This window comes from Vipera berus (genome assembly GCF_964194415.1).
Source record: "Vipera berus genome assembly, chromosome: 7".
NCBI lineage: Eukaryota > Metazoa > Chordata > Lepidosauria > Squamata > Viperidae > Vipera > Vipera berus.
In genome coordinates this window covers 14,513,411-14,527,539 of record NC_138209.1, presented here as the reverse complement: position 1 = coordinate 14,527,539, position 14,129 = coordinate 14,513,411, and the positions used below count along the sequence as shown (strand labels likewise).

At 38.9% G+C, this 14,129-nt stretch overlaps 1 protein-coding gene across 2 annotated transcripts in view; it reads right to left on the bottom strand.

Moving 5' to 3' along the window:
* Positions 1-9,158: 9,158 nt before the first annotated feature.
* The window catches only part of MMRN1 (multimerin 1), a 79,694-nt gene continuing 74,723 nt past the window's right edge, over positions 9,159-14,129 (bottom strand). For both annotated transcript variants that reach the window (XM_081332933.1, XM_081332932.1), the window contains one exon: positions 9,159-11,209. In XM_081332933.1, the coding sequence (XP_081189059.1) occupies positions 10,788-11,209 (422 nt within the window). In that variant the 3' untranslated portion in view covers positions 9,159-10,787. The remainder of the gene's footprint in view (positions 11,210-14,129) is intronic.

Below are 14,129 nucleotides of genomic sequence, written 5' to 3'. Positions count from 1 at the left end.
AAGTCATAAAAGGGCCAAGTTTGAAGACCCCTGAACTAGAGAACACTTCCCCTAGAAGGTCAAGTTTTGTTCCTGCAAATTCTCACATCTCTCCCATTTCCTGCCTTATTTCAGGATTGCATTTTTACCTTTGCAGAGCTGCTTAAACATGCCAGTGAAAAATGCCTTTCTTCTAAACATATAAGATTATCCCACATAATGAAGAAGAAATAATTTGCATATAATCTCTGAACTGCAAACATTTCCAATCCATGGTCTTGCCTGTTCACACTGCATGAATCTCAGTAATTGTCTTTTTTGGGGGTGGGGGATGGGGGGAATTGTCCATATTGCATTTAATAGAAGAGGCCTGAACAAAAATTGTGATTGGCCTTAGCCAAACCAATTCTAGCCATGTCACAATATATGCTTTGTCAGATAAATGGTGATCCAAACGATGTTTGCGAGTGGAAAGTTTTCTCAAGACACTGGTTATTATAAAATAAGAAACAAGACAATTTAAGACAGTATTGATGCTTAAGGAGTCAATAGTATGCTTTCTTTTAAACAAAAATCCTATATAAATAAATATCCAAGTATAGAAATATCCCCCCCCTCCCCAAGTTTAGGTACTGATTGCAGTCTTAAAAATGCAGGTTTCTCTTTCCCATCATCACACTAAAAAGTAACAATTTGTACACTTGTGTAATGGCTCTTAGGCCAGATTTCAATGGAAAGGTTAAAACAAAGAAATCAAGTACCTGATTTACCAGGTGAGAAAGGGGAAAAAATGAGTGATACGTGTGCATGTGAATTGGTATGATATCTACCATTCATTTCAGAAGGACAGGTAACAGCACTGTTAAACAAACAAGCATTGTAATACATCAGTAAAACATCAATAAAAACATAGAATTATAGTAATGGAGCAAAAAATCTCTTCACTGCATCCACTGCATTATGCTCTATTAATTCTTTGATGCTCAACAAAATAGCTCTAAGTTGGACCAGGGCTAAAATGTCAGCAAGACTGACATCAGGTGTATTTCTTAAAAGGTGGCATGTCATATTTGGACATCTTTGAAGTACAAAGTTTTCCCCGGGGTCCTATTAACACTAAATTGCAGTTGGCTTATTATGGATCCCTGGAGTTAATTATCTTTAACAACTTTCCACCTTAAGTCATATAACCTATTACTATATACTTCCATGTAGTGGTGGGCCAAAGATTTTAATTCAGTTTGATGAAAAAGAATTTGCATTAGGGGAATAAAATTCTTATAGGTTGAAAATGGTGATCTTGAAGTTAGCTGTGAGGCAACAAAATATGTGAGTGTCTGTGCACACACACAAACATGTGTAAACACATTCTTTTATAGCACTATCTCCTCGCCAGTGGTCTGCAGCCTCTCTAGTTTTTGATGTTCCATTTATATTCAAAGAATGACAGATAACCTCTCCAAGTAGGCTTTTTCAATTGTGGTGTGACTGTTATTGCTGAAGGAAAATCCTCCCTTTGAGAAATTCTTGAAGAATTAGGAGAAGTCATCTACTCAATTTTATGGGGAAAAATTTAGAAGGCCATTTATGTCCATCTCTTCATTCACATATTTTCTGATCATAATCTGCATTTAAAAAGAAGAAGAAGGCTTTAATAGAGGAACAATCTCTCAGTCTGCAAAAATAAAGTCCTTGAAAAATTTGGAAAGAGGATGATGATGATGAAGAAGATGAGGGGCGTGGTGGCGATGATGACAACCATCTCAGATGTATAAATGTGGCCTGGAATTCTTGCTGCTCAGCTGGCAAAAGAGGCTTGCTGTAAAAGTGGCAGCTTGCAACATAGCATGCTAAAAGTTGAAGTGCTGGCAAATGCATTCAAAGATGGCTTGCTGGGCATAAGTGAGGAAATAACAGCTCCGAGTGCCACAATAAATTGGATGGGCTTGTCAAAACCAAAGCAGATAAAAACGTTGCCATGGTAATTGGACTATCCAAATATACAGAGGCAGTGGCTGCTTGCCTTGCCATATGCAGGGCACAGGGCTTGGATGCCTTTTTTGAGCTTGGGTTGAGATAAACGCTCATCCTTGGATTAGCAGGGAAAACATAAAACAAAAGTGTAGCCTGTGATGCTTTTTACACTTATTCTTAAAGACTGTGGGAAGGGAGGAGACAGATCCAAGGGAAAGGAGAATGATTGATTCCACTCTCCTCTGCATAATGGTCAGCCTTACTGATTTGATCGATTTGCAGTTACGTTCAAAGACAAATGCTTCCTTAGATTAAGGAGCCAATAGCCTACTTCCTCGACTGAGTGAAATTCAAATGAAGTGTGTTGACTTGTGTGTCACTGGGGAATGGGGTGGATTGTCACAACTTGTGACATTTGGAAGACAACCCTGTCTAAGATAGCAAACATAGTCATAAGAAGTTCAAAAACATTCAGAGGATGCTCTTAACACAAACAGAATTAAGAGGGACATGAGGATTATAGATAAATATTCTATTGTTGGTGTGCTCACACTGTGAGCACCAAACATTTTGCTACCTGAAACAAAGAATCTTATTCAATAACACTGGGCAACAAAGGATTTGCTTCCTGAACTCTTTTTTGGTAGTCCTCATAGGTTTTATATAGATTTTAGGCACTTTATGATAATGATAATGATAACTTTATTGTCACTTTGAAGGTACACCAATCGGCATACATCAAAATGAAATTTCGTTGCATACAGCTCTCAAAGGGTCACCACCTCCGATATATACTTCTTGTTCGTGGCCCACTCAAATTTCACATTGTCCATTTAGTCTCTAGGGAGTGAACAATGGCACACAGGACAGATGGAAATGGGGCTCCATGTGGATTAGCCCTCAAATTCGCTTGTATTCTGACAACCTCGCCTTCTTTCCTTTTTCTGATCCTGACTCTTCCACCTTTTCCTTAAAGAGGCCTTGCTTCTTTTTGCCCCTGGAGCACGCTGCCGCCACCACCAACTCCTCCAAAAGCCTCTCTCTCTTCCTCTGGGCCTGCCGACAGCCTCATCCAGTTCCTTCGCTCCATAAGCTCCAGGTCCTCTCCTCCTTGCCTCCTCTGGAAACAGCCCTGATTTGCAATACAATCCATCACTGGGCCAGCAGTCAGATCTTGCTGCTGGTAGAACAAATTCAAACAGTGCCAATGACTTTTAACAGTCTCATCAACAGTTCCAAAACAACTAGAAACTCACCATGCCAGCAAAGATTGTCGGTCGTATGTCGTATGTTACCTTAGTTCCACCATGTTGCTCAAACACATTAAAATTCCTGATCATGTGGCCTATAGCCCTTACTATCCCTCCCAAAACTATTTGCCTTCAAGAGCCAATGCAGCCTCAGCCATTCCAGGCGCCGCCATCTTAGATCATAATGCCTTGTTAAGACCACACTTGGAATATTACATCCAGTCTTGGTTGCCACAATATAAAAAAGATGTTGCAACTCTAGAAAAAGTGCAGAGAAGAGCAACAAAGGGGACTGAAATTAAAGGTTGCAGGAATTGAGTATGCCTAGTTTAATAAAAAGAAGGACTAGGAATGACATGATAGCAGTGTTCCAATATCTAAGGGGCTACCACAGATAAGAGAGGGGAGTCATCCTATTCTCCAAAACACCTGAAGGCAGGACAAGAAGCAATGGATGGAAACTAATCAAGGAGAGAACCAACCTAGAAATAAGGAGAAATTTCCTGACAGTGAAAACAATAAACCAGTGGAACAACTTGCCTCCAGAAGTGGTGGGTGCTCCAACACTTTTTAAGAAGAGATTGGACAACCATGTGTCTGAAATGGTACAGAGCAGGAGTGTCAAACTGTCGGCACATGGGCCAGATGTGTCATGGTGAAACCGTGCCCACCCCATTGCCAGCAATGGAAAAAAAGTCACAATACGTCACGACACGTCACGTGACATTGCAAGTTTGACACCCCTGGTATAGAGTTTCGTAGTTGAGTAGATGGTTGGACTAGAAGACCTCCAAGGTCCCTTCCAATGTTATTCTGTTTTGGCTGCTAATTACAAACATAACCTGTAATTTAACCTATCACATACTGTTTTATAGAAATCTTTTGTTTTTGCACAGTGCTAAAGCACACTTTTCATTACCTGTTGGCTATGCTGCACGCTTAAAAGAAACATATGAAAACATGGAACCATTGTTGAAGCACATCCCGTACACTAAGTACAACTGGGATATCTGTGAAAATCTAAAAGTAGTGGCTCTGATGCTTGGAATGCAGCTGAGGGATACCAAGCATTATTATTACATTCCGAATAGGACAATCGTGCAAGAGAATTGCACTACATAAAAAAAAAATCAATCTGAAAGAATTTGGTTCCAGGACAGAAAAACGTGGCATGTCAATCACTTGTTCATTTCATTTCATTCATTTCATTTATTGGATTTCTATACCGCCCTTCTCCCTAGGGACTCAGGGCGGTTCACAGGGCATATATAAATAGGTATACAAAAATTAAAAGAAAATTAAACCATGCCCAATTAAAATACAGCAATAGTAAAATAATAAAACCAATTAAAAAACCCATATTCCCCTTCAGGCCAGACCAGCTAACTCAAACAAGTGGGTCTTCAACCTGCGACGGAAGGATCGGAGGTCCGATGCCATCCGGAGCTCAACCGGCAGTTGGTTCCATAGTGCCGGGGCACCCACAGAGAAGGCCCTCCCCCTGGGGGCCACCAGTCAACATTCCCTGACTGGAGGCACCCTGAGGAGGCCCTCTCTGTGGGCACGCACAGGGCGGAGGGGAGTTGACGCCGGCAGCAGGTGGTCCTCGAGGTATCCCGGACCCATGCCATGTAAGGACTTAAAGATCATAACCAAGACCTTGAACCTCATTCATATTTATATGAATACCTTTGTTGACCTGACAAAGGTATTCATATAAAACCTGGACTGATGAAAAACATTGTAAAACTGATGAACAAGATAGCTGAAGGTTTTGTTATTCGAGACAGATGTTTCCAAGAATAACTGATGCCAAGACTAAAGAAGGCATTTTTGTTGGATCGCAGATCAAATATGCCATCAATGACAAGCAGTTCGAAGATCTGTTAATGGGGCCAGAGAAAATTACTTGGAAAGCATTCAAGGATGTCACTGAAAATTTTCTTGGAAACTACAGAGCATCAAAGCACATTCAGCTGGTTGACAAACTTCTTACAGCAAACAAGACCATGGAGTGCAGTGAAGATTCTTCTTCTGCATTCACACTTGGACTTCTTTCTCAAAAATCTTGGTATAGTCAGTGATGGAAATGGTGAAAGTTTTCACCAGAATATTGCAACAATGGAAAAAAAATAGCATCAGGGCGACTGGAATCCATCAATTTTGGCTGAGTATTGTTGGACATTGCACCAGACACCAAGTACAAATGAAAATCAGCAGCAAAACACTGATGTTCATGCAGCATGTTGGAAACATTATAGGATTAAATGCATTAGAGGCATTACAATTTAATTATATATGTATCAGGATTCCTACATGGTACAGTCATTCTGAAAGTATATTTGTGTTCAGTTTGAAGAGGTCTACCATGATTACCAATAGGTTTTCACAAAGCAAAACTTTGGTCATAAAAGTCTAGTGTAAATACTGTAGTTGAATCTTTCTTCAATGTGGATAATGGAGCTATATGTTATATCATGAGAGCCAGTTTGGTGTAGTGGATAAGGCACCAGGCTAGAAACTGGGAGATGTAGATGTAGAGCTGATGTAGTTCCCAACTTCAAAAAAGGGAAAACAATGGATCCAGGAAACTACAGACCTATCAGCCTGATCTCAATACCTGGGAAGATTCTGGAAAAGATAATCAAGCAATAAATCACCAAACACCTAGAGACAAAGTCATTACCAAAAGCCAACACTTGTTTTGGGATTGCACCTAAGGCATCTGCTATTATTAGTACTACCCTTGCTTGCCTTTGCCACAGTCATTCTATTTCTATTTGTAGGTCTTTGTATTTTGTTATTTTCTCCAGTTCTTTCTCATCTATTCTGCTGTCTCCAGGCACTGCCACTTCCACTATCCAGACTTTTTTTTGTCTTTCTTATCGACCATTGTTAGGTCCGGGGTATTATGTGGCAGGTGCTTGTCTGTTTGAATTCTAAAGTCCCAAAGCAATTTAACTTTATCATTTTCTATGACTTTCTCTATTTTGTGATCCCACCAGTTCTTGCTTACAGGCAAATGATATTTCTTGCAGATCTTCCAATGCACCGTTGCTGCTACTTTGTCATGCCGCTGCTTGTAGTCAGTCTGTGCGATCTTCTTGCAGCAGCTTACCAGGTGGTCCACTCTTTCTTCAGGTTCTTTGCATAGGTGGCACTTGCTGTCTGTTGCTGTATTCTTAATTTTGACTTTGTATGCATTTGTCCTTAAGGCTTGATCTTGTGCAGCCAGAATTAGTCCCTTGGTCTCTTTCTTCAACTTTCCTGCTATTATTGTTGTTGTTGTTGTTGTGTTGAACCCAATGCCAGCGGTGTGACCCTGGGCCAATCACTCTCTCTCAGTCCTAAGAAGGAGGTAACGGGAAACCAATTCCAAAAATTTCGCCAAGTAAACTGCAGACAAGGAACATCATTTTGTACATGTCAGTGCTGCAACAATTGAGAAACTGTAGCCATTTCACCTTTTGCTTTCCTTGTACTTTTTTCTGTTGTTTGGAATTCTCAGATGTAGAAGGAGGGAAGGGGGGAATGCTTGAGCATTTTTTGTTAGCCATAACAATTGCAGCTGGGTGAGAATCAAGGTCAGTCTTAGATAAAGTTTTGGTGGGTTGAAAAGTTGGGAGGAGAGCCCCTCCATTTTAGGATAATTGGTGAATGTGATTTATGACAACCTTCCTGGGGTGGGAATTCAACTTGTTACTTTGTATCAGAGGGAGGGAATTTTAGTCTTGGGTTCAAGTGCCGATACTTTGTTTCCTAATTAAAATGTTCTTTAAGGAAGGAATCTTTGCCTTGAAGTTCTTTGGATTGGTTTCATCTATCGGAACCATGACAGTACCCTTGCAATATTAGTGAATTGGCACAAGCCTTTTGCAGAGTATTCCAGTGATCTCCTTCCACAATACCCATGTCATATTCACCCTTGTGCACACTTCTCCATTAATGCCACCATCACTTTACAGATGGGATCCTAAGTAATGGAAGGAGTTTGTCTTTAGTAGATTTTTGCCACTTACCTGGATGGTGGAGATACTTAGGCTCGTCTCTAAATACTCAGTCTTCTCTATACTGAGGTGCAAACTGAATTGAGTAAGACAGTCATTCCATGTCTGGATACAGCTCTATGGTAGTTCCATGATGGTAGCCAAGAGAAGGATCAATAAATACATATACATAGGTCTACAAATGGTCATCCTAGTGGCTTTGTGTCTGAAATGGGACCTTGCCTACTCCCCCTACCATCTCTCAAAGCACAAATATAATGGCAAAAGTTTTCTTTTGGACAGTAAACCAGATCAGGGGTTGATGCCATGATTAAAATCAAGTATCATCTCTTTGGTTCCAACGGACCCAAACTGTATATGGAAGTGAATAAATGAATCCATCACTGATGATCTCTTCTGTTCTTTATTGTCTCACTATCCTAACCCATAGAACAACTCATCTATAAATAAGCATTCATTTCACAATTAAAGTTATTCAATGAGCCTTTAGGAGAGATACCTATAAAGAACCAAGATTGACCTGAACATCAGGAGGTGAGGATTCTGCCTTAGTACAGCACCCATAAACTAGATTTCACCTCCATATATTAAACACCTAAAGGTCACAGGTGTCGTTCGAAGAAATTTGTTTACATCAGAGAGACAAGGATAACAAGAAAGCCTATCAGGAATCTCAGTTTGAAAGAAAACAATTAACATCTCTGTGGCTAGAAACCTGCCTTGAAGCAAGAGCCTTGGTGGAGCAGTGGGCTAATGCCTCCTTAAGTAACACCAGCTGCCTGCAATTAGTGCAGGTTCGAGTCCCACCAGGCTCAAGGTTGACTCAGCCTTCCATCCTTCCGATGTAGATAAAATGAGGACCCAGATTGTTGGGGGCAATAAGCTGACTTTGTAATAATGCCGCTTGGGGGGGGGCGAAAGCCCTAATAAGCAGGCATATACATAGAATGAAGGCTATTGCTAAGCACATTGATTTGTGCTTAGATTGTAAGCTGCCCTGAGACTTCGGAGAAGGGCGGCATATAAATGGGATTAAAATAAATAAATAAAAAATAAAAATTTAGCGGCAAGGGCAGCAAGGGCAAAGAAAGTCCTATTTAAGAGTAAGATGCAGTCTCCAGTGGATCATTTGAATTTCATCTGCAGGGTAATTTCCACGCCATTTAGCCTTATCCATAGCAGAAGTAAAGGGGGCTAAATAGATGATTAAACTGACAAAGTCATACAAGGGGCGGGCAAGGATTCAGCCATGTGGGCAAGAGGCACGATAGAATTCAATGATACGCTAGGATAGTTTAGTGACAAATTGGGGATTTTAAGTATTTACAAAAACGATATGGTACCAGTGGAGAAAAGGGCAGTAATATATACATCCAGGATTTATGGCGTGTTGAAGATTTATCTTATAAACAGAAGACAGAATTAAAAAAACACACACATAGAGTAGATTGAAACGGTTCTCAGTAACGGTTGACAGTACAAACTGCGCTCCTACACTTCATTTTCTTTGACATTTAAGGCATCACAGATTCCTTATTGGTCAACAGTAGAGGCAGGAATGATGAAAGTCCCTTAATTGATGCAGTTAATTGACTAACTGAGTAAATACAGTTTAAATATATGGATTTTTAATTGGATTTTCAGCAAAGCACTCCTTTCTGGATGGTGTGCCATGTTGGTGACCAGAAAACCATATACCCGGTACTTCTTTTGAAATAAGTAATGCATTACAACAGCGTTTCTCAACCATTACAACTCTAAGATGTGTGGACTTCAACTCCCAGAATTCCCCAGCCAGCTAGCTGGGGAATTCTGGGAGTTAAAGTCCACACATCTTAGAATTGTTAAGGTTGAGAAGCATTGCATTAGAGATAGTTTTTGCAGCAATTTCTGTTTTCGTTGTTTAAAGCAAATGAAATTACCTTCATTCAAGATCCTTAAAGATCACTTATGCTTTGATTCATTTATTAATCTCTTACATGCATGACACACAATTTATTAAAAAGCCCAAAACACAATTACACATCTTGGAAATTCAGTATTTAAATTGATAGTTTTACAGTACATTTACACTTTAATTTTGTCTAGCTAAAAAACGTAGCATGGGTAAATAAGAGTATTAAAATTTAATTTTGTTATGAGACTTAAGCTTCTGTATTATATATGATGGAAGGATAAAGTGAAATTCTTCATATGGTTTCAACCACTTACTGAATTTGGCAAATGAAATCAACTGCATTTTGTCACTCTGAATCTTCCTCCTAGTTCAAGGGTAGGAAAATGTCACTCCCATTCTGTAGCTTCTAGAATTCCTCGAGATCATGCAGTTAAAATGTGGAAATAAATCACTGATTTTTTTTAGTAGCATGATGTTCCCCATTTCAAAAATAAGGGCAAAAAAAATCAACAAACTACAAAAATGCTCTCAAAAATAAGGGCCAAAAAAATAAAATAAAGCAAAAGGAGGAACATTAATCTTTTATATGCTTAATGTCTATTTTGCCATTTTAACTTTCCTAGACCCCAAAGTAGAGAAAAAACAAATCACATTTCCTCCAACTATTTCTTTCAGTGATATGAATATGTTACTACTGCTCTCTCTGAAGCTAAGGTAAATTAACTTAAAACCACCACCACCACCCCAAAAATCCCCCAAAATTCTTAGCTGTAAAATATTTTTACCACCCTGTTCCTAATATATTGACAGTTTTTCATAATACTACTTCATATGGCTACAGAGAGAGAATATATAAAAGGCCTCAATATAAAAGGAGCATATATCACCTGGGTCTTTTCAGCCCATTGACGTGGGAACAGGAACATTCAAATACAAGTTATAGACGAACAAAACAATGGCTTTAGAAATAGTTAGCAGGCAGAGCAGAATCTATTAGCATATTACTAGGATGGCAAGCGATCCTCCAAAGCTTCAGGTACAACTTTCACAGTTTTCCCAAAAACGCTGCGATGTTTAACTCAACAGAAAGCAGAAGATGTTATAGCTGAATAACTTCAGTTTTTCTAACAAAAAGAAAACAAAGTAGATACGGCAAGCTTGGAGTCGATTTGCCCTTAGCTGATATCATATGAATATCATGAGCTATCAAAATATAATTAAGTTACATGTTCTCCAAAGATTTTTTTTTTACACGGTTAGAATATCCATAACATCATGCACAACACGGTTTCCCTAATCTAGCCATTTTCATATTTGTCGACTTCAAACTTCAGTATCCCATAGCCAGCATGGCCATAGACAAGGATTCAGAAAGCTGAAATCTACAGGTCTGAAAGTTGCCAAGACTGGGGGGAAAACTGAGTAGGATCCTTTTGTCATTAGCCAAGTTATCATCTGTTGTTGTTGGGGGGGTTTTGTTTGGTTGGTTGGTTGGTTGGTTTGGCCAGTACTGAAATCCAAGCATGGGGAAAGTATTTCCTATCTAATTTCTGTCTATTGTGCAAAAATTAGAGGCAGAGGAAATCTACCAAAGAAGAGCTGGGAACTCTAAAAAAGATTTCCTTTATTTGGATAGAAAGAAGTTAGAAGTAACAGGGAAGAACTATTGGATGGCAGCTTTTATGTACGGTACAATAAGTAGCCACTAAATGTAGTTACAGGTGGGTATTTTGCTGGGATAGAGCCCTTTGCCAGTCTGAGCCAAACTTCTTGTCCGTAGTTCAGTTCCAATATGGCATCTCCAGTAACTACTCTAGTGACATATTTGTCTCCGTTTCCATTTTCAGATCGGAAAGCTAGTTTATCTGTGCCATCAACCACAAGATAGCCTGAGATGGATGGGCTGCTTGACTCAATGTTATACTCAAAGACATAGACTCCCAAGTATGGGACGCGGAACCTTCCATTTGCAGGGACATAAGCAGTCCCATAGTTGACATCCAGATTATTAAATCGAATAGGACCAGGTGTGTTCATTCCATAGGTGTGCGAAGCAAAGAAGGCGATCATTGGTGCATATCTGTAAGACCCCTTTGAAAAATCTGCAAAACAAACAAGCAATAAAATAATATTGTAAGAAAACTGAATGTAAAAAAAAAACTTGGGTAGAGCTTTTGAACAGTAGTAGACATGATGACACACTTGAACCCATAATTGCAAAGTCCAAAATCAAAAATAGAGATGAAACCTCAGAGCTGCAGTGAGGCTGAACTCAAGACACTTGTTAAAGTTTTGAAACTTTCTGAAGACCACCCTTAATGGGATACCCATTTCTACAATAATCAATGACAGGAGTGCTTATAGGCATGATTCAGATTGATAAGAGAGCTTCAGCCCTTTTCTGCGGTCCCAGCCTTCGTCAGCGTGCCTTATCTTAATCTATTGTTACACTTATAAAACAAAGGTTCCCAATGGAGGAATTTTTTTTAAATATAAGCTTTTTATTAATTCTTTTTTCTTTACATACATATGTTCATTTTTCAACCAGCATGCAGTCTGGGTTCAAAAGTGCTAATACATAATCAAATCCTACTCTTTGGTTCTCTCCTCTAGCCATTTGTAAAATAGTTTCCAGCTTTGGTAGTATTCTGTTTCTTCTTTATCTTTCAATCTCATAGTTAGTCTGTCCATCTCAGCGAATTCCAGTATTTTTTTAAATTATTTTATTTATTTATTTTATTTATTTATTAGATTTAAATAAAATAAATAAATACATTTTTTAAATTACTTCTTCCTCTGGTGGTATTCCTTCATTTTTCCAGTATTGCGCGAAAGTTATTCTTGCTGCTGTTGTAATATGTAGAACCAAATATAAACTTTGCTTATTAATCTTTTCTGGTATTATACCTCATAGAAAAAACTCAGATTGAATACTACATGTTCTCCCAATATTTTTTGTAACCAAACATGTATTTTTTTTTCCAATAAGCCTTTGCTTTGTCACATGTCCACCAGATATGATAGTACGTGCTTGAATTTTTTTTATTTTATTTTTTATTTTTTGCATTCTTTTTGTTTGTTAAAATTTTAAAGCTCATACTACAAGACCATCTCTCCTTGATTCTTTCTACCCTTCTGATCTGACAGAATTTTTCATCCGTGAAGGAGTAGACCCGTCAGGCAGAGGCCTTCTCTTTGGCTTCTCCTGTATGCTGGGGAAACATCCCCACTGAATTCCATACAGGTAGGCCTCGACATACGACCACAACTGAGCCCAAAGTTTCTGTTGATAAGCAAGACAGTTGTTAAGTGAGTTTTGCCCGACCTTACGATCTTTCTTGCCACAATTGTTAAGCGAATCACTGCGGCTGTTAAATTAGTAACACAGTTCTTCAGTGAATCTGGCTTCCCCATTGACTTTTCTTGTCAGAAGGTCCTAAAAAGTGATCACATGACCCTGGAACAATGCAACCATCATAAATACATGCCAGTTATGACACCAGTGAGACTAGCGAAAATGTTCAAAAATACTCCAAACAATTGTTGGAAATGCAAACAAAGGCCAGGCACTTATTACCACATCTGGTGGACATGCCCCAAAGCAAAAAAGGTTTGGGGCTAAAATACATCTATGGCTGGAGAAGATGACTAAAAAACAAATAGACTTTAAATCAGAATTGTTTTTGTTAGGAATAATAGGAGCCAAGTATGAGAAAGATTGTATATATCTAATACTACATGTATTAACAGCAGCAAGAATTGTAATTGCCCAATATTGGAAAAATGAAAATTTACCAACCAAAGAAGTACTAATTAAGAAAATTCTAGAGTGCGCAGAAATGGATAGATTGACTTTGGAAATTAAAGAGAACGAAGACTCGGTGTACTTTAGAACATGGGATAACTTTTACCAATGGCTAGAAAAATGAATCGGAGAGAAAGGAATGTGATATGTAATTTTGAATATATACTGTATTAGTAAGAAGGCGGCGACTGAGTGATTAATCAACATTGTTTATGATAATTAACTGTATCTATTACTGTCAGTTAAATACATGTACCCAGACAATATGCTGTTTGCCAAATATTGAAAATGTTACTTGGGGAAACCCTATCCCCAATCCCAATTCTAACCCCAACCCTAACCCAAACCCCAATCCTAATCCTGACCCCATTTTATCCCTAACCCTATAAAAACTAATAAAATTTATTTTAAAAAAATAAGTACATGCCAGTGGCCAAGCCTCCAAATTTTGATCGCGTGACCATGGGATTTCTGCAACATTAAGTGTGAAGAACAGTCGTAAGTCATTTTTTCCGGTGCTGTTGTAACTTTGAACAGTCACTAAATGAATGGTTGTAAGCCGAGGACTAACCCGTATTTCAGGAATTTGTGCTTAGAAAGCCTCCAAGGCTTAGCTTTGTCCATAGGCCAGGGGACAGGCTGATTTGTGCACTTTTGTCAGTTTCCTACCTGAACTGTCTTAATCCAGGGTCTTTTTTGTTTTTTTAAATCAATTGTTAAATTCTCCAAAGCACCTGAAGGCAGGACAAGAAGCAACGGATGGAAACTAATCAAGGAGAGAAGCAACCTAGAACTAAGGAGAAACTTCCTGACAGTGAGAACAATTGACCAGTGGAACAACCTGCCTCCAGAAGCGGTGAATGCTCCAACACTGGAAGTTTTTAAGAAGAGACTGGACAGCCATTTGTCTGAAATGGTATAGGGTTTCCTGCCTGAGCAGGGGGTTGGACTAGATGACCTCCAAGGTACCTTCCAAATTTACTATTATGATTATGATTAATGTTACTAATTTAATTCTTGATTAAAGCTGGGGACAATTATATTACAAAATTCTCTACCAAATGCATGGAGAAACACTGGGCGGATAATTTTTCAACAGAGCAATGAAGCAGGGTGTTCATGCAGAGACGCACACCTTTTGGCTTATGATTAAATAAGGGCAGGGACGCCACACTCTTTTCATGACAACGTCTTTGAAGTTGATAGCTTTTTTTTGG